At 32.0% G+C, this 25,675-nt stretch overlaps 1 protein-coding gene and 1 long non-coding RNA gene across 3 annotated transcripts in view; both read right to left on the minus strand.

Moving 5' to 3' along the window:
* Positions 1-1,510: 1,510 nt before the first annotated feature.
* mew (multiple edematous wings) overlaps positions 1,511-25,675 on the minus strand; it is a 309,829-nt gene continuing 285,664 nt past the window's right edge. For both annotated transcript variants that reach the window (XM_075299218.1, XM_075299217.1), the window contains 7 exons: positions 19,991-20,097; positions 18,510-18,643; positions 10,971-12,361; positions 10,569-10,711; positions 9,882-10,226; positions 9,138-9,821; positions 1,511-3,470 (listed from right to left, as the gene is read on the minus strand). In XM_075299218.1, the coding sequence (XP_075155333.1) occupies positions 3,228-3,470; positions 9,138-9,821; positions 9,882-10,226; positions 10,569-10,711; positions 10,971-12,361; positions 18,510-18,643; positions 19,991-20,097 (3,047 nt within the window). In that variant the 3' untranslated portion in view covers positions 1,511-3,227. The remainder of the gene's footprint in view (positions 3,471-9,137; positions 9,822-9,881; positions 10,227-10,568; positions 10,712-10,970; positions 12,362-18,509; positions 18,644-19,990; positions 20,098-25,675) is intronic.
* Positions 6,394-7,432, minus strand: LOC142228721 (uncharacterized). The gene is made up of 3 exons (XR_012720252.1): positions 7,170-7,432; positions 7,000-7,105; positions 6,394-6,934 (listed from the first exon to the last, which is right to left on the minus strand). It is a non-coding gene; the product is annotated as an uncharacterized LOC142228721 (long non-coding RNA).

Here is a 25,675-nt window from a genome sequence, read left to right on the forward strand (position 1 = left end):
AATTAAAAACGAAATTATAATATAACTATAAAATAATAAAAATAAGATTATTTACAAAAGCCATTTTCACAAATATTTTTTTTTATTAAAAGGGAAATAAATAGTTTTTTTTTTTAACTTTTAACTAAATTGATACGAAATTAAATTTTGTATAAGCTGCTTTATGTGAATTTTATGTAAAAATATGTGTGTTTTTTTTTGTTATTTAGTAATGTGGGCTAAGTGGAAGGGAATTAAAAATGTAGAGATTAATTTGTAATTTTTGAAAAATAAATAAGTAAATCTAATTTTAGATTATACATATTTGATTATAAGGCAACCGATTTGAAGGCAATATCAAACTTTTCTGTCAAATGATGAATGTGCTATATTCGTGTTTATTGATGTATTTAGTATGTTATTTTCTGCATATAAAATTTAATTGATTGTAATTTCCAATACAATATGTAAAAAAATTATACCTTAGCTCAGTAAAGTGGGTACGATTTTAGCCACTAAAATGGAAAATGTATCTGTAAAAGCAAAATTATAAATTATAACTTTTTTTTGGCAGCTTTTTTTATTACAACTTGATGGGGAATGCTCCAAAGAAAAATTGAAAAAAAAAAATATATATTTTTTTTAAATGAATCACTAAAGTAAAGTAACCGCGAAAAATAAATATATTTCAGAGCGATAATGCAAACTTATCGCTTTAAAATATTTTGAAAAATTATAAATTATAACTTTTTTTTTGCAGCTTTTATTATAACTTGATGGGGAATGCTCCAAAGAAAAATTGAAAAAAAATATTTGTTTTAAATGAATCACTAAAGTATAGTAACCGTGAAAAATAAATATTTTAGCGCGATAATACAATAATACTTTATGCCCGCCTTTACAGAATATTATTTTTCTAATGGATTCCTCATTTAATAAAATTATTAAAGGTAGTATTACTACTACAAAAACAACGTTAAAGTATATCGTACTATCAGACACATTTGGATTTATAATTAAAAAATCGATACAAAATCTATAGGGAGTGTATATATACTTTTTTTAATACTCTTTCACCTTGGTCAGTACCGTGGTACCCCCGCGAATGATTTAGTACCTTTTGTGTATACAGTTTTGAGCCGATATCAGATTTATGTAACAATAGTTTTGACAAAATATTTTAATATTTTGAGAAAGTCTTTAACAAACTTATTTACTAATGGTCTTTTACAAATTTGTCAAAACAGACAAGTTTATGCTGTAAGAAAATCTCGATTTTATAAAAGCCTGAGTAAAAAAAAAAGGATTTTCTATAAAAAATTTTCAAAATTTTTTTCTATCGAAAGTTATGTCAACCTTTTATTTCAACAGAAAATTTTGTCAAAATTTTATTTCTATCGAAAATTTTGTCAAAATTTTATTTCTATAGAAAATTTTGTCAAAATTTTATTACTATAGAAAATTTTGTCAAAATTTTAGTTCTATAGAAAATTTTGTCAAAATTTTAGTTCTATAGAAAATTTTCTGAACAATTTATAGAAAATTGTGTCAAAATTTTATATTTAGAAAATTGTGTCAAAAATTTATTTTTATTTAAATTTGTGACGTACCATTTTTGGAAGAATTCTACCAACTGTGGCAACCGCGATTACAATACTACTCTAGTCTTTGTAAGCGGACATAAAACAAAAAAAATATATATATTTAAAATTGTGGAGTTGACAATCAAAATTTAGTAGATTATTGTAATCTTACAATGGAATTTTTGTTGTAATTTAGTGAAAAGTACTTTTTCGCTCAAAAAGATACCTATTTTGTACTTTCTTAAGAATTGCATTTTCCATCCCTGGTGTATAACAGTAAAGGTTGAGTTACATACCATGCTTTAATTCGTTGATTGAAGAGTTGAATTTTCTCTTTGAAATCAACAGTTTTGTTAGAGTGCTACAAGTTGACAAATATCAACCCTTCCATCAACTCAACCTTAATGATCGAACATAACAATCCTGCAGAATTTGTTTCACAATTCTGTTGCTTTTAAATGGCCCACATCAAACACTAAAAATATGTTTGCCTCAAAATTCTTTTAAGATTTTTTACACTAAAGAGGAAAAATTTAAATATAACCAAATGTAGAAATATAGTTAAGAATTTCAATATTGATATACATTTTTAATATATTTTTGTAAAAAAAATTTTTTCTTTTGAAATCAACAAATGGCAGTTTTAAGTTAATGACTTATTAATCTCTTCCATTTTTTCCCAAAATCAATTTTCTATAAACTAAAAAATATATATTAAATATATATTATAAATTAAAAACAAATAAACAATTTTACACATATTACAATCCACATTTGGCCACTTTCTCATATCCCAAATAAAAAATTTGATTCGACGGAAATGTCAAAAACAGCTGATGTTATAAAAAAATCGGCTGTTTTTTACTTGGCCAAAAAAAAAATTCTTTCGCATATAAGAAATAGACTATAATTTTTTTTTACAGTATCTTTAGTCCGAAATCCATGGTAATTATCTTTGATTTAAGCAACCGAAAAAATATACTATAAAATTTGGGAACTATGAAAAATTTTTAGAAAATTTTCCAAATTCCCTACTAATCTAAAAAAAATAATAGATCTAAGAAGCTAAGGCATTACACTTAAAATTATAACTTAAATATTAAATATCGAATATAATTTACATGGTTGCGCGTTAAAAATCATTTCGATTAATTAAGTAATTAGATTTGTTAAAAAAAAAATAAATTTATATAAACCCTTTTTTTTGTTTAGATACAATGGCACAGGTATTAATAATGTAATTAGATCGATTTACGTGAGTGTGTGTTTGTGTAGGGTATGAAATGATGGAGGTGGTGATTATGGATTCGTGTAGGTGTTTGGCTTTTGTATTCGAAGTGGGGAGGATGTATGGCTTCCCGGCTTCTCCTTGGGTATGTTTTGTGGTTGTTGTTGTTCTTTTACTAGTATGGCTCTCTACAAAGAACCCCAGTCTATAACACAGGCCTCATTGTTCATATTACAACTATTATAGTTGTTGTTGTAATTATTATTATTATTGTTGCTATTATTATTATTATTGTTGTTGTTTTGTTGAAACGCTTGCCAATAATCATAAGTATCACTATTAGTTGCATTATTGCCACAGCAAACTTTGGGTGGCTTAGCCATTACTGGCCTCATTTGTTGCTGCTGCATAAGATCCCACCCAACAGTCCCTTCTTGTTAGAAAACGCGATGATTACTTTTCTGTGAATTTAGGAAGGGTTTCTCCTCGTTCATTTTCTCCAGATTTCCACTTAACGTAGGATCCGGTCTTCTTCGCTTGAAGAAACCGCACTTCCACATGGCATAGGTGAATAGCGCCAGCAGTAATAAACCGCCTATAATGGCCAATATTATAATCCACAAGGGTGTGGCTGTATCACGCTGTTGTCCTATCAATTCTGGATAGGCACGGGTTTCAACCTAGAGGGAAAGAACAAACATGTGTTTTATTAATATGGATTTGATTTGTAGAAGAATAATAGAGAAATTAAAAAATGGGATATGTCTTATGGCGTTTTCTTTTCTTGTAAAAAATGCGCACTTTTTTGCATTTTGCTCGGAAAATTTACTTTTTAGGTTCTTTTCTAAAAAAACAGGCAAAAGTGCGAAAGGCTTCGAATTTTGTTGTGAAAATAGCGCCACACATAGAGGCAAATTACGGGCATTTTCAGCACTGTCAACAAACGAGAGTGCTGCGATTGCTCTGTTTCCTTCTTTGAATTCTTTTCTGCCCGTTGAAATGATAGCATTTTTCTAGGTTTTTAAAATGCGCAGTCTGTACAGTCGAAATGAAGGCAAAGAAGGAAAAGAAAACACCATTAGTTAAAATTAGGAAGTATAGTATGACGCATATGATAATCTATGATCCTTCGATTCGGAATGAGCAATAAATAGTCCAAATGTAGCCCAAAATAGCTCCGTTCGAGAACCCGATCATTTTTGATAATTATCACAAATTTATGCTGGAAGTCGTTCGTTTACACCAAATAGCCAGCAAAAGAGAGCCGAAAAGAGACTATATTTGACAGTTATCAGATAGAGAAATTACAAGTTTTTGCTAGAGATTTTCCTCAGTAAAATCTTGCAAACCATAGCATACGTTGCCAGCTGGTACAGTACAATGTTCCGCAACTACAATTGGAAGTTTAAAAAACAGGATTCGTTTTTCTGTTTTTAATGTTTTAGAATCTTAAATTTTCAATAACCAAATTGTTACTGGATGCCGTTTGCGTACTTTGCAGCAATTTTAAGCAAAGAGAGTAAAATGCATTCTTACAGCCTGATTCTGTATGTCGATCGAGCTAAATCGATCGACTGAAATCGAAACAAACAGCTGAATTTATAACCAGAAATCAGCTGTTTCTATGCATTCCAGTCGATCGATATACAGAAACAGGAGGTTATTATAACAATCCAACTTTTCGAGACAAATCCCACATGTTGGCCACACCATAATTTATCAGCTGATTTCTGCATGTCAACCGAGCTGAAATGTACCGAAACAACTGATTTTTGGTTATAAATTCAGCTATTAGTTTCCTTTTTCAGTCGATCGCAGTGTTGCCAATTTGGTGCTTTTAGCACTAAATTTAGTGCTTTTTGATTTCTAAAAAGCACCAAATTGCCTTTTTGGTGCCTTTTCAAAAAAAGCACCAACTTGGTGCTTTCTGGCAATTTCATTTAGTGCTTTTGGTGCTTTTTTTATTTTGAACAGTATTAAGTAATTGATACAAAAATTTTGATTAGACTTTCAAGAGCTGAAGAAACTCAAATTTATTGCCAAATATAGAATTTGATTATTATGAAGTTGGTATTTATTATTTATACCCTAAACCACATAGTGGTTAGGGTATAAGAAGTTCGATCGGCCAAAAATGTGCCTACCAGAAATATTGATTTTAGACCCCATAAAATATATACCGATCGACTCAGAATCACCTCCTGAGTCGATCTAGCGCTTGGTGTCCGTCCGTCTGTCCATGCATTTGTTGTTCACAGGATTCCGGTCGCAATTATTAACCGATTTGGATGAAATTTGGTACAGGGTGTTTTTTGGGCACAAGGACGAACGCTATTGAATTTGGAAGAAATCGGATCAGATTTAGATATAGCTCCCATATATATGTATCGCCCGATTTCGACAAATGGAGTCACGTTGCGCTTTTTTACAAACCGATCGTCATCAAATTTTGCACATAGTAAACTTTTTCATCACCCTTTAAGTCTGCAAAATTTCATCGAAATCGGATCAGATTTAGATATAGCTCCCATATATATGTATCGCCCGATTTGGTCAAATTTGACCGTAAAACCCTTATTTATCAACCGATCGTACTCAAAGTTGGCTAAATGTAATATTCTATAGCACTACCGATATGTGCTAAATTTCATCGAAATCGGTTCAAATTTAGATAAAGCTCCCATATATATGTATCGTCCGATTTTGAATAATTTGCCCCTAATAACCTTATTTTTTACCATAGGGGCCTCATTTATTAACTGATCGTACTCAAATTTTACAAAAAGTGACCTTCTGTGGTATCAATCATACCTGCAAAATATTAGGGTGGTTTAGGGTATGATATAGTCGGCGCCGTCCGACTTTCTACTTTACTCACTGGTTTTTAATTAATATTGTTATTTAGGGTATTCTGTAGGAAAGTCGAACGATGAGTGCCGAATTTTTGAATTTGGTAAAGATGTCATTAAAAACGTTTGTATTAAATTCACAAAAGCACGCACAACTGAAATAAGCAATAGACTCCTTCCATATATTAATATTTTGAAAGTTGAAGTTTTTTTTTAGTAGAGCATTTAATTTTCGATTTTGTGGTGGAAGGTGGTATGTTAGAATTTATAATATATTTTTGGTGCTTTTTGGCCTTGGGGAGTTGGCAACACTGGTCGATCGATAGAGTTCGTTCGACATACACATTATAAGATGGCCACATTAACAAGTTGGTTGATAAGTCCCCGGTCTGACACATAGATGGCTCTATCTCACAAACTAATTGACGTATCCCAATAAACACAAACGTTTGAAAAATGCTAAATTTCAACAATTTTTCAAACATTTTTTCAAAGGATTAGGGTAATATTCAAGTTGAGAAATTGTTGAGAAAATCGCGTTCTCAACAAAAAACAGACATTACCCTCAACAGTGAAATTCAACACATTAGCAATAATATCTCAAGTGTTATCCTCAAATTGAAATGCATCGCTACTCAATAATTTGTCAAACAATTTTCGATGCGAGTCAAATTCAAAATTAACATTGTTGCAAATACTTTTCAACCTAAATTTGTATGAAATCCCCACTTCAAATTGAAAGTCAAAGCCAAAATTCTATGAATTTTGTATAATTTATTCATTTTTATCAAAATAAAATATATAATAATACACTACACTACATAATACACTACAATACCAATTGATAAATAATAATCTTATTAAACATATCAACAAATAAGAACAAAAAAAGCAAACAACAAAACTTTAAATATCTTAAACATTATTAGTAAACACTTTTGCATTGATAATTCTATTTCCTTCCTTTTGGTGTCATAAAACAGCATTAAAATTTATTAACATGCGGGCAATTTGAAATTAGGAACGTACTGGACCGCGTGTTAGAATTGATTTCCAGCAGAAGGAATTCACAAAATATCCACTTTAAACTGATAATAGCATATGAATTAAACTGACGATGTGATGCACATTTTCATCCAAAAGTTGTTGATTTCAACAATTTATTGTTTTTAACAATTTTAATTGGTTGCACTTGTAATGTTTCCGGAAACTTTTTCATGTCGATAAGCCACTCATTTTTCATTGGTCAGCTTCTTAATGTTTGCAAGAATGTAGCATCCAAAGATTTTAGTTTTCTGCAAAGAGATTTAAATTTAGTGACTTCTCTAAAGTGATGATTTAATTTTTTATATTGACGTACCAATTATTATAAACTATTTGAAGCAGTTCCAGTTAATTGTCCACCATTTTTTCATCGGTCAGCTTTTTAATGTTTTCAAAAACGTAGTATCCATAATTTTAGTTTTCTGCAAAGAGATATACATTTAGTGACTTCCTTAAAGTTTTATTTCATTTATTATTGTCACTTACCTATTTTTATAAACTATTTTATTTGTCTAAAATTTTCCATTTTTTACTTCTTGCAATTGACCACGAACTTCGTTGCACAAATAAGTATTGAAAACCACATGGTTTTTTCGTTGCATTTTAGGGTAGTGTTTTGTCAAAGTTTTCTCATATTATCTTCAACACCTTTTCAAAGATTTCGTCAACATTTTGGCAAATTGGAAGTAATTCGCAAACAATTTGAAGATGTATTGAAGATGAGCTATTTCAAGTCATGTTGAATTTATGTTGAAAATTATATTTACCCTCAAACTGAAAAGTTGTTGCATTTGAAAAACGCTCAGCCTGTGTTTATTGGGATGTAAGTCAATTAGTTTGTGAGATAGAGCGTCTTTTGTGAAGCAACTTTTGTTATTGTGAAAAAAATGGAAAAAAAGGAATTTCGTGTTTTGATAAAATACTGTTTTCTGAAGGGAAAAATACGGTGGAAGCAAAAACTTGGCTTAATAATGAGTTTCCGGACTCTGCCCCAGGAAAATCAACAATAATTGATTGGTATGCAAAATTAAAGCGTGGTGAAATGAGCACGGAGGTCGGTGAACGCAGTGGACGCCCGAAAGAGGTGGTTACCGACGAAAACATCAAAAAATCCACAAAATGATTTTGAATGACCGTAAAATAAAGTTGATCGAGATAACAGAAACCTTAAAGATATCAAAGGAACGTGTTGGTCATATCATTCATCAATATTTGGATATGCGGAAGCTCTGTGCAAAATGGGTGCCGCGCGAGCTCACATTTGACCAAAAACAACAACGTGTTGATGATTCTGAGCGGTATTTGCAGCTGTTAACTCGTAATACCCCCGAGTTTTTCCGTCGATATGTGACAATGGATGAAACATGGCTCCATCACTACACTCTTGAGTCTAATCGACAGTGGGCTGAGTGGACAGCGACCGGTGAACCGTCTCCGAAGCGTGGAAAGACTCAAAAGTCCGCTGGCAAAGTAATGGCCTCTGTTTTTTGAGATGCGCATGGAATAATTTTTATCGATTATCTTGAGAAGGCAAAAAACCATCAACAGTGACTATTATATGACGTTATTGGAGCGTTTGAAGGTGGAAATCGCGGCAAAACGGCCCCATATGAAGAAGAAAAAAGTGTTATTCCACCAAGACAGCGCACCATGCCACAATTCATTGAGAACGATGGCAAAAATTCATGAATTGGGCTTCGAATTGCTTCCCCACCCACCGTATTCTCCAGATCTGGCCCCCAGCGACTTTTTCTTGTTCTCAGACCTCAAAAGGATGCTCGCAAGGAAAAATTTTGGCTGCAATGAAGATGTGATCGCCGAAACTGAGGCCTATTTTGAGGCAAAACCGAAGGTACTACCAAAATGGTATCAAAAAATTGGAAGGTCGTTATAATCGTTGTATCGCTCTTGAAGGGAACTATGTTGAATAATAAAAACGAATTTTGACAAAAAAAATTGTTTTTCTTTGTTGGCTGATAAGTCCCCGGTCTAGACTTATCGGCAACCTGTTATAAGATGCCCTTTGGACACATACAGTTTGTGCGAATAAAAGTATAGCACGAGCGGCCCATTAGTACCAATTCAATAAGAACGTGTGGCAACACTCTCTCTCTTTTGGCGTGAAAAAATTGGAATAGATTTTAATTACGCGGCACAGTGTTGCCACGTATCTCTAATTTGTTTTCACGTCCCAATTATTTTTCAAATAAAATGCAGCATTTTTTAAATCAAATAAAACACGTTTGACTCTGAATTTTCATTTTTATGTGAGTACTATTTCCTGTTTCCTCGGCGAAAACTGATACTTTTATTACTCAATTAATCTCAGAAAAGAAATTACTTTTTCCCGTGTACAAAATGTTATACTTCATTACATTGTAGTACGTTACGTCTTACTAATTAACCTAAAATCCCATTTAAATATAAAATTATCAAAAAACCAAAAAAACTTACCGTTAAAGGTTCCGTCGTCTGTGTTTGTTCCACACTAAATTCTGGTGGAATCTGGACATGTGCTGTTGATATAATTCTCACTGCATCGGCACGCGGATGTTCCGACACCAGTGTGGAATTCCATAAACGTGCTTTTATATGAACATAGGCCTCTGTATTCGATGGCATATTATAAATATCACATTGAATTTTAATACATTTGGCTGTAGCCTTTGTACAATCCAATTCGACTATATCTCGTTTTCGATTCTTATGATCACCACGTATATCCATAAAACGTTCGGGTCTTATGATTCGTGTTAGAGTATCACGGCGTAAACGATTTAGAAAACCAGAGTTGGCATCTTCACTTGAGATCTCTTGTTTGCTACTGCTATAACTGGATTTTTCCATATAGGTTCGATGAGCAAATTGACTTTTATTCAATGGTCTCATCATATAGGGAGCTGGCCCTAAGAGTAAATCATCTACTATAAGGTTCGTTTTCGATTTCGTAGTCAATTTTAGGGGATTCACATATTCGGAGGAGACAAAACATTCTCCTTGTCGTACATTATCGATAATTGGTGTTTCTTCCAAATACAATAGCCATTTGTCGCGATTATCCTTTTCACTGTGTACCTGATGCGGCCAATAGATTGTTAGTTGAACTTTAGGTGCCTTCCAAGGGCCCTCATTGTAAATCTGGAATAGAAACGTAAATATTAATATTTTCCAAGAATTCTCCATTTATGTAAACCTTACCTGATATGTGTGCATAACTTGTGATCCCACATCTTCCATTTGCATCATGGTATTCTCCAATTTCATTTCACCACTGTAGAAACTCTGTTCAGGTCTGGCCCATCCTTGCAAACTTAACTCGGCCCTCTTGATTACCTTGACATCCAATTTCTGTTGGGGTTTACGGCGGCCAATTAATTTCGAGGTTGTATTAGCAAATATATCAAAAGTTAAATTTCTCTCCTCCAATTCCAAGCCGCTAGGATCAAAACGTATAGAAACTTGGGCAGATGTTCCACGACGCATGGGATTACCCAAACTGCATGCAACTACAGTGTCATTGAAGCGACTACAAATTGCGGTGCTCTGGAAAAGTATAAAGAAAATCAAATATTATTTTTTCAAAGAATTTATTATGGCAAATAATATGGAGGAATCCCCAACGCCAATGAAGCTGCGGCATCTTGACGGCCGAACCGATCTAAATTTGTCTATTCCGCGGCGGATAATTATCCTCTACAAGATCAAATTAAAGGAATCTCAACCGCCATGAGCAGTCAAACCACCACCGCCGGAGGCAAAAATTTATGTCAGCCGCCGCCGACAAAAAAATGGCTCGGCTTCAGTTTTCGCTCTACTCTTCATTATTGTTGTCAAATTCTCTGATTCAGGGTGACATCTGGTTATTACAATGTTATTGATACATACCGTTTTTATAGCTGCTATATATGAAACACTCTTCTGTTGTACTATAAACAATTGAGTTTCATAGGCTGAGTCTGCACTATTCGTAACATTGATATTGATACGAATTTCTTCCTGTTCGCCCAAGACCAAAGCATAATTTTCATCTGTAAAAAGAAAGGGGGAAAATTAGAAAATCATTGCATGTTTTAATTACAAATTCTTAATAAGTGGCAACACTATTTTTCAAAATCAGCTGTTGTCAGCTGGTTACCATAAACTACCGTTAAACTTTTTATATGAAAATAAAGGTATTTCATGGTAATCATAAAATGATCAATGGAGGTTGTATTGTTTTATAAGTTTATAAGTTAAATATGACTGTATTGTAAAATTCATGCAATTTCCCATTCCAAAAATACTCACTCTCCATATTCAAATCCAATTCAGCGCTCAATTCCAAGTTACTCTCACAAATGTCATCTTCACCACAATCCTTCTGGAAGGTTCCTTCAAATTCAATATTCGCTTGTGTTTGATCCAATATGGGATTTAAACCTTTCAATCCCGAATCGGGTAATTTAGTTTCGACCAAAGTGAAATTGAGTTTAAATTTTATAGGGCTTTGAATATCACGAGTATTCTCCTTAATATAGCCAGTCACTTGATTGCAAGACAAACGACCATCTGTTCGTACGGTCACCTCACGCTTTATGACATTACTGCGTTTATTTTCACGATCGAAAAAGACACGAGAGAATTTCTTATTGGGGGCAAATGTCTCAGCCTCTACGGTGTACATTAATTTCAAATCCTTATTGACTGTCGATTGTTCATACGGATCAATGGAACAACAGGCCTCAAAGGTGAAGCAGGTCATGTTCGTCGAGAGATCAGTGGCACAGCCACTTTTGGTAGGATCTATATTTTTCAATTCTTTACTTTTCCATTTTGTTTGTATACTAATGATGGGTCGTGCGAGTAAAGCCACCACAGCTGAGGATTCATAGGCTCCTATCACCACATCGGTATAAGAATTACCATCCAAATCGGTTCCCCCTGTTATGGAACTACCAAAAGTCTTAATGGCATGAGGCATTAAACCCAAATCGGAAGCTTGAATTCTCTGTGAAGGTTTCGAATTCAATCCCAGCCTATTGCCCAAGTAAATGTATACAACGCCATCATCTTCATAGGGTGCCCCAATGGCCAAGTCATCACAATGATCGTTATTGATGTCACCTATCTTCCCCAAGGCCAAACCAAAGCGACTTTCAAAAGTTCCCGTTAATTTCAATGTGGGCTTATATGGAAGCATATCATTGGCATTTTGATAAATGTAAACAGCACCTCCCTCGGTCTTATTGAAATAGAAAGGAGCCGCTACAATTAAATCGGGATTCCCGTCACCATTAATATCGGCCGTGGTCAGTTCGTAACCAAAGCTGGAGCCAAATTGTTCACCCTCAATGATCATATGTACCGGAATGGGATTACGATTATCCTTATCGAATATTATAACTTGGCCATGACCATTGGATCGTGGTGCACCAGCTGCATAGGACATGCGATCACCAAAGTAACGTCCTCCCGTTACAGCCATACCCAAGTAGCTGTACTTTTCCACAGGTGAAGAGGTATCCGAATGATCACCATAGTACATATTCTTATCACGTTCCAAATATTCTCCACCGATTTCCGTTACAAAGACCGTGCCACGCCATGTAAAGGGACCAGGAGTGCCCAAAACCATGGTGTTGTCATCCAATAAGGCTCCAGATGTGCCCACCTGACAAAAGCCATAATCTTCATGGGCTCTGAAATGAAAATAATAATAGATAAGGATACAATTATGAGCATATAAATTTATTTACATAATAACCACAAGGATTGTGTAAGAATAATACATAATTCATTAGATTAACTGCTTAGATATGCTAGATATCTGGCGTTTGCCTTTGGTTATTGAGCTAACCTGAATATGTCACTTATTCACGCATCCTTATTTTATTTTCATATAACCATAACATGCTTTATCCTTGCCTCTATTGGCTGACTGTCAGTCATACCGGTGGTTAGGATATATTGAGAGCGATGATAATGTCACACTTTGCTTGTTTCTGTTAAGTGTCGAAATGTTAGAGTGACACGCATATAGTAGCGTTTTGTTTTTTGCCTGTGGGCATGTGAATTTCTGTTGTTGTTTTGCACAGGATATGCATGGAACACCACACCTCAGTTCTCACTTTTCCATTATTCTAATGAAATCTCATAGCCTTGACATCATTTGCTTTGTGGAAATTTTAAATAATTCATATTTTTTATGCAAATAAGGAAAGTTTTCTTAAAAATAAATCATTTTTTAATTAAAATGAATTAATGAATATACACTGGCAACATTAAGTTTGATTTTCAAATATTTTGGTTTTGATTTTATAGCTTTGCTAACGTTTTGAAGGCAAAGGCGCCTTTATAATAGGTGTGTTGAACCATAATTTGCCCACAGCATAGATGTATACATCACAGAGTGAGTGAGAGAGAGAGAGTGATTAAAATATTATCTATTACCCACTGTATGCAAAGTGAGAATGCTAATCATGGTGTTTGTTTACCACTTGTTAAATGTTGCTATGCAGCTCTTGCGAAAATTGTTGCATGCCAATAATACAGTTTTCCCATGTAATTCTTATGGAAGCAAAAAGTAAACAATCGATAACAACACTCACGGAAATTCCGTTAGCAAATTCAGCAATGCATTTCTTATGGGTAGCGGGAAATTTCTGCTAGAGGTACATACCGGCCTTAAAGCGTTAATGACCATGGGAACGATTGTTTCAGATCCTCTTCACGGATCAAAATGGACCTTGCATAAATGAAAACTAAACGTAGCTTAACGATGAAGGTAAGAGCGCAAAGTAGATATAAGGAAAGGCAGTAAAAGACAGTTTTGGCTCGGAAACACAGCAGACTTGGTGAGTGTGAAAATCGTAGATAAAGAGAGGAAAGTAAGTTACACTCTAGAGAGTCTAATGCGCTTTACAGATTATCAGTTATTCCGGACGACAGTGCTCGTGTCGAACATATCCCATATATTGTGCACATTATAAGTTAAGTCCGAAGGCATAATCGATACTGCTGCATGTTTATGGGATCGATAACACATTTACCGATTATTTAGTCATCGCCGACAAGTCGTATCGATCCGACACACTGTAAGATTCTTTACAAACACCGACATTCCGTCCGGAATAACTGCTAGTCTGTAAAGCGCATAAGAGAGTCCTGCATAAATGGACACAACTAACTATAGCTTAACGACGAAAGTAAGAGCACAAAGTAGATATAAGAAAAGGCAGGCAAAAGCAGTGTTGCCAATTTGGTGCTTTTAGCACCAAATTTAGTGCTTTTTGATTTCTAAAAAGCACCAAATTGCCTTTTTGGTGCCTTTTCAAAAAAAGCACCAACTTGGTGCTTTCTGGCATTTTCATTTAGTGCTTTTTTATTTTGAACAGTATTAAGTTTAATTGATACAAAATTTTTGATTAGACTTTCAAGAGCCGAAGAAACTCAAATTTATTGCCAAATATAGAATTTGATTGTTATGAAGTTGGTATTGATTATTTTTTAATTAATATTGTTATTTAGGGTATTCTGTAGGAAAGTCGAGCGATGAGTGTCGAAGTTTCGAATTTGGTAAAGATTGCATTAAAAACGTTTGTATTAAATTCACAAAAGCACGCACAACTGAAATAAGACTCCTTCCATATATTAATATTTTGAAAGTTGAAAAACATCACTGATCAAAATGACTTGGACGAAAGCATTAAAACTGATTAAGGTGTATACTTGAATAGCGGTTCATAATGGTGAGTACTAAGTTCGAGTTTTGCCGCTAAAGTGAAAACTATATCAGTAAAAAAGGCATAAAATTATGCATATTTGCATATTAAAGAAATTGTCAAAAAATGACTATTTTAGCAGCTAAACTCGATCTTAATACACACCTTAACTTCTTAAAATTCACTTCACAAAAGTTCTATAATAGGTACATCTTCGGAAGTTTTTTTTTTTTTTTTTTTTTTTTTTTTTTTTTTTTTTTTAGTAGAGCATTTAATTTTCGATTTTGTGGTGGAAGGTGGTATGTTAGAATTTATAATATATTTTTGGTGCTTTTTGGCCTTGGGGAGTTGGCAACACTGGGCAAAAGACAGTTTTGGGTCGGAAACACGGCAGACTTTGAGATTGTGAAAATCGTAGATAAAGAGAGGAATGTAAAGTGCCGTCACACTCTAGAGAGTCTAAGAGTCTAACACAGAATTCAATATGCAATAAATCGGAAAGAGGACAAACAACACTAATGCTGCTTCCACACTAGCAATCATTTAGTTTAAGTTCAACCATTCATAATCGTAGCAGTAAGAAAAAAGTTCTGTGATATTTTAATTTAATTTTTCATTTATTTACTATTAAGATTATTTTAAATTTGTGTTTTGATGTTGTGGTGTTCCAATGCCAGAAATATATATGAAGGCTAACGGCAAGGTAGGAAAAAGCAAATTGCAAATATCTTCTCTACGGGTAACGGAAAACGATAACTAAATGGAACTATGGAAATTCAAAATAAGACCGACTGAGTTGGTGATGCTCTTGTCTAGCAATGCGTGACTTAGGATCTGTCTCATTCGGATTTAGACCCATTTATTACCGTTATATTGTACATACTCTGCATAGACAAACATCTTCGAAAGGCTTTAGGCATTAAAAAAATCTGATTTGAGAACAATGGTCCAATTGTCCATAAAGATAAACTGATTTGAACTAGCGTTCACATTTTAATTTATGAACTTAAAAAGGGCTGGACAAGATACCAAATATGTCGCGGGTATACTACGGTACTTTCTATATTCAAGTAGTGTCAAACAAGTATATACGGCCGTAAGTTCGGCCAGGCCGAATCTTATGTACCCTCACCATGGATTGCATAGAAACTTGTGCTAAAGACTGTCATTCAAAATCGAAGTAATTGGGTTGCGGTAACACTTGCTGATGGCAAGGTATCTTAAAACTTCTTTCTTTTTCTATAGAAATAAAATTTTGACAAAACTTTCTATAGCAATAAAATGTTGACAAATTTTTCTATAGAAATAAAATTTTGACAAAATTTTCTACAGAAATAAAATCTTGACAAAATTTTGTATAGTAATAAAATTTTGACAAAATTTTCTATAGAAATAAAATTTTGACAAAATTTTCTATAGAAATAAAATTTTGTAAAATTTTCTATAGAAATAAAATTTTGAAAAATTTTTCTATAGAAATAAAATGTTGACAAAATTTTCTATAATAATAAAATTTTGACAAAATTTTCTATAATAATAAAATTTTGAAAAAATTTTCTATAATAATAAAATTTTGACAAAATTTTCTATAATAATAAAATTTTGACAAAATTTTCTATAGTAATAAAATTTTGACAAATTTTCTACAGAAATAAAATCTTGACAAAAATTTGTATAGTAATAAAATTTTGACAAAATTTTCTATAGAAATAAAATTTTGACAAAATTTTCTATAGAAGTAAAATTTTGACAAAATTTTCTATAGTAATAAAATTTTGACAAAATTTTCTATAATAATAAAATTTTGACAAAATTTTCTATAGTAATAAAATTTTGACAAAATTTTCTATAGAAATAAAATTTTGGTAGATTATTTTTGGGGATCGGCTATATATAACTATAGACCGATACGGACCAATTTTGGCATGGTTGTTAGCGGCCATGTACTAGCCCAATGTACCAAAGTTCACCAAGTACCAAATTTCAACCGGATCGGGTGAGTTTTGCTCTTCCAAGGGGCTCCGGAGGTCAAATCTGGGGATCGGTTTATACATATAGTTATGGACCGATATGGATCAATTCCTGCATGGTTGTTAGAGATCATATACTTACACTACGTACTAATTTGCAACCGAATCGGATGAATTGTGCTTCTCTTAGAGGATCCGCAAGCCAAATCTGGGGTTTATATGGGGGCTATATATAATTATGGACCGATATGGACCAATTTTTGCATGGTTGTTAGAGTCCATATACTAACACCATGTACCAAATTTCATCCGGATCGGATGAATTTTGTTCTTCCAAGAGGCTCTGCAAGCTGAGCGTCGGTTTATATGGGGGTTATACGTAAAAGTGGTCCGATGTGGCCCATTTTCAATACCATCTGACCTACATCAATAACAACTACTTGTGTCAAGTTTCACGTCCATAGCTTGTTTCGTTCGGAAGTTAGCGTGATTTCAACAGACGGACGGACGGACATGCTTAGATCGACTCAGAATTTCACCACGACCCAGAATATATATACTTTATGGGGTCTAAGAGCAATATTTCGATATGTTACAAAAGGAATGACAAAGTTAATATACCCCCCATCCTATGGTGGAGGGTATAAAAAGTACAAAAGTATAAATTTTGACAACCCTTACCAATCGTAACTAATTCGAACAAATCTAGACTGATTTTAAAATTTAATGTTATTTCCGACATTTTTTGCTTTTGAATAAATTTAAAAAAAAAAATGAATAAATGCATTGCTTTACCCTGTTTCATTACAAAAATTATATATTATATGGTTTACTTGTTTTGTTATAGATTTTTTTGCTCATATTTAACCCTTAAGTGCCGACTGTATCTTTTAAGATACAACCACAAAAAAAAATTTACGTCTTAAAATTTTGACTGAATTCATCGATATTAAGTTTGTTGCATTTAAAACACCATACAGCCGTTTTAAAAAATATGGTTTTCCAAAAAATCTATAGTACTTCTGTGTAATCTAAAACCAAAATTGAAAATCATAGACAATTCAAAAACCTACAAATTTAAAAGTAATATTGGTAACAAATCTGTGTAGTGTGAAAATATCTCTATTCTCCCTTCTCTACTAAAATCAAATTGTTTAGTTTTAAACAAAATTTGCATATTATCACCCACGTTCCGATATCCACTTCAATTCCACTTCCACTATTCACGTCAATTCCACGAACGTGAAACTTTGGTGTTCTTAATTCCACGCTCTTTTTTGAACTTTTCTGTAACCAGCTGGGTTGCACAAATCACCCAAAAATTCACTAAGGCGGAAATCAAAATAAGTGGAATCAATAAACGTATTATAATTTATTATTTTTTTAATTAAAAAGGACGCAGTTTTAATAAAACTCATGTATTAAATATAAAACATTTCAAATTTTTTACGCGAGTACTTTTTTTTAACCGGAAATACACCCATCTTGGACATAATTCAACTTTCACCAAAACTTTTGCAAGTGAATTGATTTCACGAAAATTCCGATGAAAGTGAATTGTAGGACACGAAAATAGTGGAATTGATTCACATTCACCTGGAAGTGGATTTGGGAACATGGGCATATATATTTTTTTCGGAGGAATCTGTCTTGTGTGTTATGCATTAAAGGGTTAATATCCTTTAACTATTTCTAATCCCTTTCCCAAAAAACAACTCTTATTGGTTTTCACATTAATCACTTCGATGTTCTTTTTTAAAATGAAGCAATAATTTCATTGACTTCATCACCTACTGTGTGTTTTAAAAGCAAACTATATTTTTTGTTTCTTCAACACTTCAACTAAGTACCTCTTAACACTAAAAAAGGGTAGCGTATAAAAACGTATCGTTACAAATAATTTATGTTCCACTTTATTATCAGCACAATATGTTTATCTCTGAATGGGTACTCACACTCTTTATAGTTAAAACTATAGTACGAGTAAACATAATGGTACGAAAAGCAACATAAAAGTGTTCAGAAAAAAATTAATAACTTAATTTGACTTGGGCAAAAATGAATACAGTCAAATAATAACAATAGAAATTGTTTAACACCACAAATGATAGAGGAAAAAAATACAAAAAGAATAGGGAAAAACATTTCATACAAACCTTTGAACGGTGCGGCCTTTACATGGCTCATAAACTTCATCATAACTTAATTCATTGGTTAAAACATAGCAGAGACCTTGGCCATAACGATTTTCGCGTACTTTAGTTATATAGCGATGGGCGCAAACTAGAACCTGATAAAAAAAAGAAAATAATTTAGAATAGAATAGTTAGAAAAATATACATTGAAAGAAAGAATCATTACATATAGCTACACTGTATACAAAATCTTAAGAAATGATTAATGAAACTGAGGAAATGGTCAAGGGGTGGTATGTTAAGTTTGTATTAGAATATTTTCATAAACATTTTGGCCAAAATTAAAAAAGCGTATTGATCAAAGATTTTATTGTACAGAATTTAATGATTTCAAACAATTTCACCACTACCCAGCAAAAATAGCGTCGCCAAAAAAGTAATAAAAATATTCTTTTTGGATCCGGAAGTGGTGCAAAATTGACGCAGAAGCGATGAATTTAACATGGAGGACTGAAGTCCTCCATTTCAACAGCCGTTGTACTGAATTTGCATCACTTCTTTAGGTGTGATCCGAATTCAATGTTTTGGATGTTAATTTAAAATATTCTGTGATATTTTGTCAAATAAATAATTTTTATAATTTTTTATAATTTTTAATGGATTCTAACGCTTGTCGGAAACGTTTGACCTCAAATATATTCAAAAATGCAAAATTTTTTCAGATTGGATTTAGCATTTTTTTCGACAAAATTTAAATGATTTGTACCATTTTATGAATTCTTACTCTGTTTTTAACCTATTTGAAAATTTGAAACAAAAAAAGTTAAAATTACCCATTAAAAGTATGAAAAAACTAAGTTATAAAAAATTGAATTAAAATAACTTCCTGGGTATTTAAAATAAAGAACATCAGGGGAGTGCATCTTCTGGAAGTGCTTTTAAAGTTGTGCCTTTAGAAGAACTTCAAATTTTTTTGCTGGGTATTTGAGGTCTTCGAGTAGAGTTCTTAGCCTATTTATTACAAACGAAAGTATTTTGGAAATAGTTGAATTCGTTTGAAAAATCCGTTTCCTACTAAGTACTTATCATACCACATTCGTACTGACTGCTTAGCTTGTTTTTTCGTTTGCTTAGGAAAATAGATCTATGTATACTCATCATACCACACCTTTCATAAACTTTGCGACTTTTTAGCATAAATATATACAAAAAATGATTGATGACCACAAAAGAGTTTTCAAAGCAACACAAAATAGTAAGATATTCATTATTCAAAATGGACATACGCACAAATGTATGGACATCAAAGAATACAAATAATAAATAATGTAAACTACAAGAATAATTAGTTATGGCAAATTCTAATTATACATGACATACATCCATACCGTAGTCAAGCTCTTTCCGCTTAATATTACAACCATAACGAATTACTTTTTTATGACCAATTAACCATAAACATAAAAATTTTATTTGTAATGCCATATAGAATGTATACATACCTTGCCGCCTAAACCCTGGCTGCGTACAGTGACACCCAACCATTGATCTTCTTTGATTTCATCGTCTGAAGGTTCTGCAAGCTCTTCTTTATCATCACTGTCGTAGGCTGTTATTTGTTAATGTTTTCATTTGATCCAGGTGAGAATTAAAATAAGAGAGAGGGAGAGAGAGAAAACATATACAAATATTAATGATATTCTGTTGGTGTTCTAAGAGAAAGATAGAGAGCCATAGAGATGAAACATTAGATACGTATTTATCGTTTTTTATATTAAAAATTATAAGATGAAGGGTTTTATTTGATTTGTGTGTGTGTGTGTGTGTGTGGGAGTTTTACAACATTAAAATTTACATTAATAAACAACATCGATTTAAAAATATAAATAAATTAAAAGTTAAAATAATAAAATGAAACAAAATAAAATTGTACATTACAAAGATATGAATGTAAACATTGGATTTTAGGAGTTTTGATGTGTGTATGTGTGTAGGTGGGTGGGTGGACTGGTATGTTTAAGGGGTTTATTAATAATACATAACTTTTTTATGTTTGGTGGATTTTAGCTTAATGTTTAGGTGTTTTTGGTTTATGATGATTGCACTTTTGATCAAAATATGGTTAAATAAAACCATTAAGCTCATTAACAAAAAAATTGAAAATAAATTAATGCAATAAGATCATTAATTTGAATTTAGGATTTTAAAAAGATATAGATAACTTGATAAAGTTTTAGACTTAGTGAATTTATTTCAATTTCTAATTTTTTGAAGTATTTTTAATAATACTTTAATTAAATTGCAATAAATTAAAAATTATAAATTATGGAAATAAAAAAATAAGGAAAGATAATAATAAATTGCAATGATTTGATAAATTCGCAGACTTTTTGAATTTATTTCAATTTCTAATTATATGAAGTTAATTTAATAATATTTTAATTAATGGTTATTGAAATTGCAATAATTTAAAAAAAAAATTAATTTATGGGAATAAAAAAAAAGAAATTTTCTATATCTATAAAAACTTTTCTTGTTAGATATATTTTCAAAATGATAATAAAATATATTTTTTTTTATTTAGCTTCAAAGATTTTAAATGAAGTTTATAGAGCTTATATGGATTGAAGATAATTTATATCCACTTTTCTATTTTATTGTCTATACAAATAATTTAGTGTCATTTATGCATTCATCATAAATCAAATTGTATGTGTTTTTTTTGTCTAAGTATATTTATAGTTGGTTTTTATTAGAACATCAATATTTAGTATGACATAGACATTCTTTTGTTCTCTCAATGCAATCAGTCCTAATTACAGTTACACATTTGTATACAACAAAAACTAAGTTAAAACACTTAATTATAAAAAAATACTATTACATAAATGTGTATTACATATTATATACATCGGCATATAGTCATTCAGTCATAAATTGATCATAGTTATGTGTATTCGGAAATTCATTGTGCACAATGCATGGTTTGTAAATAAATATAGAAAGCATAGAGAGTAGAAAAAAGCATTTAGAAGGTTTTATATGTTGCAAAAACAATTTTGTGATTTGTTTTATTTTTGAAGAATAACTATTTTGAGTATTACTTTAAAAAAAAATTATATTAAAAACCCCAAATTGCTAACAGTGTTGTGTGTGATATATTGTGGTGTTGATTGCTAGTCTAATCTGTGGCTTTTTTAAAACTAAGATGTTTCGAACATAAGGGCAGTTGGCCTCACATTAATAGAAGCACATGAATAGGAAGCAAATTTCCTTTTATTTTAAAGAAATTTTTCTTTAATGTTCTGAGAATGGCGTGTTACCATTTTTCTGTGTTCCAATAGTTACCGTAACATTTCACTGTAAGTCAAATAGCCATCAGAAGAGAGGCAGAGAGTGAAGAAAGTTGATCGATGACAAATGGAGAAGTTCGAAGTGAGAGGTACGAGGACTTGAATATTTCTGGTGCATTCTCTAGAATATTCCTCTCCTAGTTTCATAGGTTAGGTTTGGTTAGATATAGTCGCAGCACCATATTTCAGGCTCACATAGACTATTCATTCCATTGTGATACCACAGTGGTGAACTTCTCTCTATCTCCTAGTGTCATGTAATGAAATTATATATTTCCGAGAGCATCAATTGTCTATGATTTCATTACAATACTCTTTACAATAGTTAGCATAATATTTTACTGGGTAAGTAGAAAAAATTTAGTTTAATTATATTATGTCGATTTTTTTTAAATCATTTAAAAAATGTTGATTTCCTTTGATAAAAAAAATGTGATAAGCCGAATAATAATTTCCAAGTGGATATCTCAGATTGATCAATGGACGATATAACCAAAAAGTTTTCTAGTTGACCCCATCTATAAAAAAACTAAACTACTGTTTAACATAACCTTCGAAGAGATGACAAACAAACTCAGAGATTTATGTAAACCCCAGTAGTTTTATAAATTCCACTTAAAAATGTCATAGTGTATAAAAAAAACATTTTTTCGTTTGACACTTAATAAATGCACTACATATTTTTGGTCTTAACGTGCTGCAAAGTGACCCTACCAAAAGTGAAAGCTTCCGAAATATGAATGAGAATGACCTGACACGGATTGTACTTTGTGTTAATCATAAAGATGAGGAATTTAGAGGTAACAAAAAGTGAAAAAAAGAAAATGAAAACAAAATATATGAGCTATAATAAAATCATCTTTAATGATGGCCTGCTGTTTGTTTAAAGAGTCAAAATGAAAAGCTTTATGCTTTTGTTTCCTTCTAGATGATCGGCTTACTTTTATTCTTTGCTCCATTACAGTAGCCCCAACAGCATAATGGGGGGTATGACTAAGTTTTTTTTGTATTGTTTCAAGTTTTGAATACAAAGAAAGTCACTTGTAACACAACATTGTTGTCGATATTGTAGCGAGTACTAGTAATCATTATTGATGATATATAGAATTAGAAACATCTATAGATGTCTATTCATTTATATCAGCAAGTTGTAGACATCTATCATGATGATGATCATAAACAACCAAAAATATTTAACCATAATCCCATCGATATTCTACAGTAGAGTACTTACATACATTGGGTTACACAAAATAATATCTATGCATCTGTAATCAAGAAAATTGATATGTATGATCTCTGTTAATAACAACATGAATGATATGTGCACTCATGCAAACACTACTCTGTAATCGTTTTGCATTAACATTGATGTACGGTTGATTTATCTTGTAACCAGAGATTTCGAGAGTACCTCTATATGAATACAAGAGCAAGAGGTAACGGGATTATCTCTTTACATTGATTATACATCAACATATGTGCATCGTAATCTCTAAGCACGTGTAGTGTATGTATGTTATATCAGATATGCTCTGATAGAAAACATGGGTTAATATAAATATAAGGGTGTAACAGAAAAAATCTTAAATATTTTAATATCTCGATTTTTGGTTAGGAAAATGACCACGTCCCCTAAACAAAATTTTGGTATTCTGAGGTTTTGACTCGTAAGTTAATAAATTTTTAAATTAAAGAATTAGCATCAGGCGATTAATAAATAAATTAAAATAATAAAAGTTCATATTTGCACAAAAAAAAAATGTGACCAAAACCGCAAAAGTGCGAAATTTAATTTTGAGCAGCTTTGCTCTTTATGAACAAAACCAAAGTAAATGCCGGAAAATTAATTTTTGGAACTTACACATTTTTATCGCGGAGATAAGAGGATCATCTTTTATAATCTATGGTTCTTGAGTGAAACAACTTAGAGAAGCTTTGAAAGACTCAGAAATGTCATTACCGAGAGGGTGATCGGTCGAATCTGAGGACCCTTTGTACGCATTGCACAACGGAGGTGTAATTAATCTATCATCTACACATGCTCCACCAGAGAAGGAATACGATCACCCCAAACATGTTTCAAGAGTACCTTGTTACTTTTTTACAGGAGTCATATAACATGTTTATCACATAAATATTATTTTCTCATCAAACATAACATGCTTGCCAAAATCAAATACATAATTTTGGATAACATAACATGTCACGGAGGGCATGAAAAATTAATTAATTAATGTTTGGGGGAAACATACTCCATTACTGTGTGTGTGAACCCACTTAGAGATTAATTCTATGAATTATAGCCTTAAATTATGTGGTGTATTCATTAAATTAATTCAAACAAGAATTCATGGAATGGCATTTGAAGATTATTGACCCAGAAAAAAAATTCGTGTAGGTCGATTTAATATGGTTACCATTGATCTTTTCCCGTTACATGCCCTGTCAACATTTATTTCAAAATATTTTCAGTTAATTCAAACTGACATATCTGCAGCTGTCGTTAAAGTAGTTGTCGAGATTATTTAAAGTCTCACACATTTTTTGATTATAAGCTGTGGTTAAGCTTGTATTATGGTTGCAAGAAATCGTCATCATAACTATCATCATCATGATCGTCATCATTTCTAAATCGTTCAGATCAAGTGAAAGCTTTTTAAAATGCTCCTTATTTTGTTGAATATTGCCGCCATATCTCATCATACACTGGTATGCCCACACTAAAAAATATATACTGATTACCCTGACTGTCTTCTTTTCTTGGTAAAGCAATCAAATCAAGTTTCCCAAGGACACTGAGAAAAAATATTATCGTGATTTTTTTCTTCTTGGTAAAGCAATTATATCAAGTTTCCTAAAGACAGTGAAAAAAATTTTACCTAGATTTGCAATGTTTTGGTATTTATCGCTTTGAAGGCATAGCCATTGGAACAATGCTAAACAATTACCTTGATCAGCATTAGCGATGACAACCTTAAAAAGTTGTGCACTTATTTAATTAAAATGACACCTTGCAATAATTTTGCCCCAACTTGGTCAAAAGTTATTCCTTAAAATTAAAGGGTAAACATGTTTATGAACCTCGAAAATTTAGCTTTAAATAATTGCATAATTTTAGGCGGTATATGTATCTGCTGCAATGCATTACGTCGTGAGAATGTTACAGTTGATAACTTTCTAAAAAGTGGCACAAAATGTGTCATTCATAGTAAAAGGTGGCAAAGTTATTGTAAAACAGAAAGAAAAGGGTGTAATTTTACTAATTAGTTTCTCTTCAAAAAGGGGTCAAAAATGTCATCAGCATTTTATGTATAAAAAATTTCTATAAATATGTCCAAATTTTTTTCAATGTACTAAATATGGCATGCATGCAATCAAGAGATCGAGTGAGTGCATAAGTACATAGATCAATTTCGATTTATGAAAATTTGTTCCGAAAAAAAATTTAGAGTTTTTCTTTATGCAAAACATTTGTTATGATCATTGGCCACCTTAAGATGACTGAAACTCAAATTGCCTCATGCTTTTGCTCCCAAAGATTGAGTGCAAAGTGATCATAATTCATTTTTATTGATTTGCTGGGGCATCCATTGAACGAACGAATGAACGCCTTTTTGCTTGAAAATGCATTGAAAATTGCTGGTGTTGTTTTTTTTTACCTCAGAAATTAAAGTGGCGAAAGTTGTTATTTATGAGATTAGTTTTTAATTCAAATTAATTTCGTCGTTTTGGTCGTTTTTATGAAATGTGGGGTGAGACAATGAGGTCGACCCGGCTGTTGTTATGGTTTATTAGTGGCGTTTACTAGACAATTTCCTGTAGAGTATGAAG

Source organism: Haematobia irritans, chromosome 3 (assembly GCF_050003625.1).
Source record: "Haematobia irritans isolate KBUSLIRL chromosome 3, ASM5000362v1, whole genome shotgun sequence".
Classification (NCBI taxonomy): Eukaryota; Metazoa; Arthropoda; class Insecta; order Diptera; family Muscidae; genus Haematobia; species Haematobia irritans.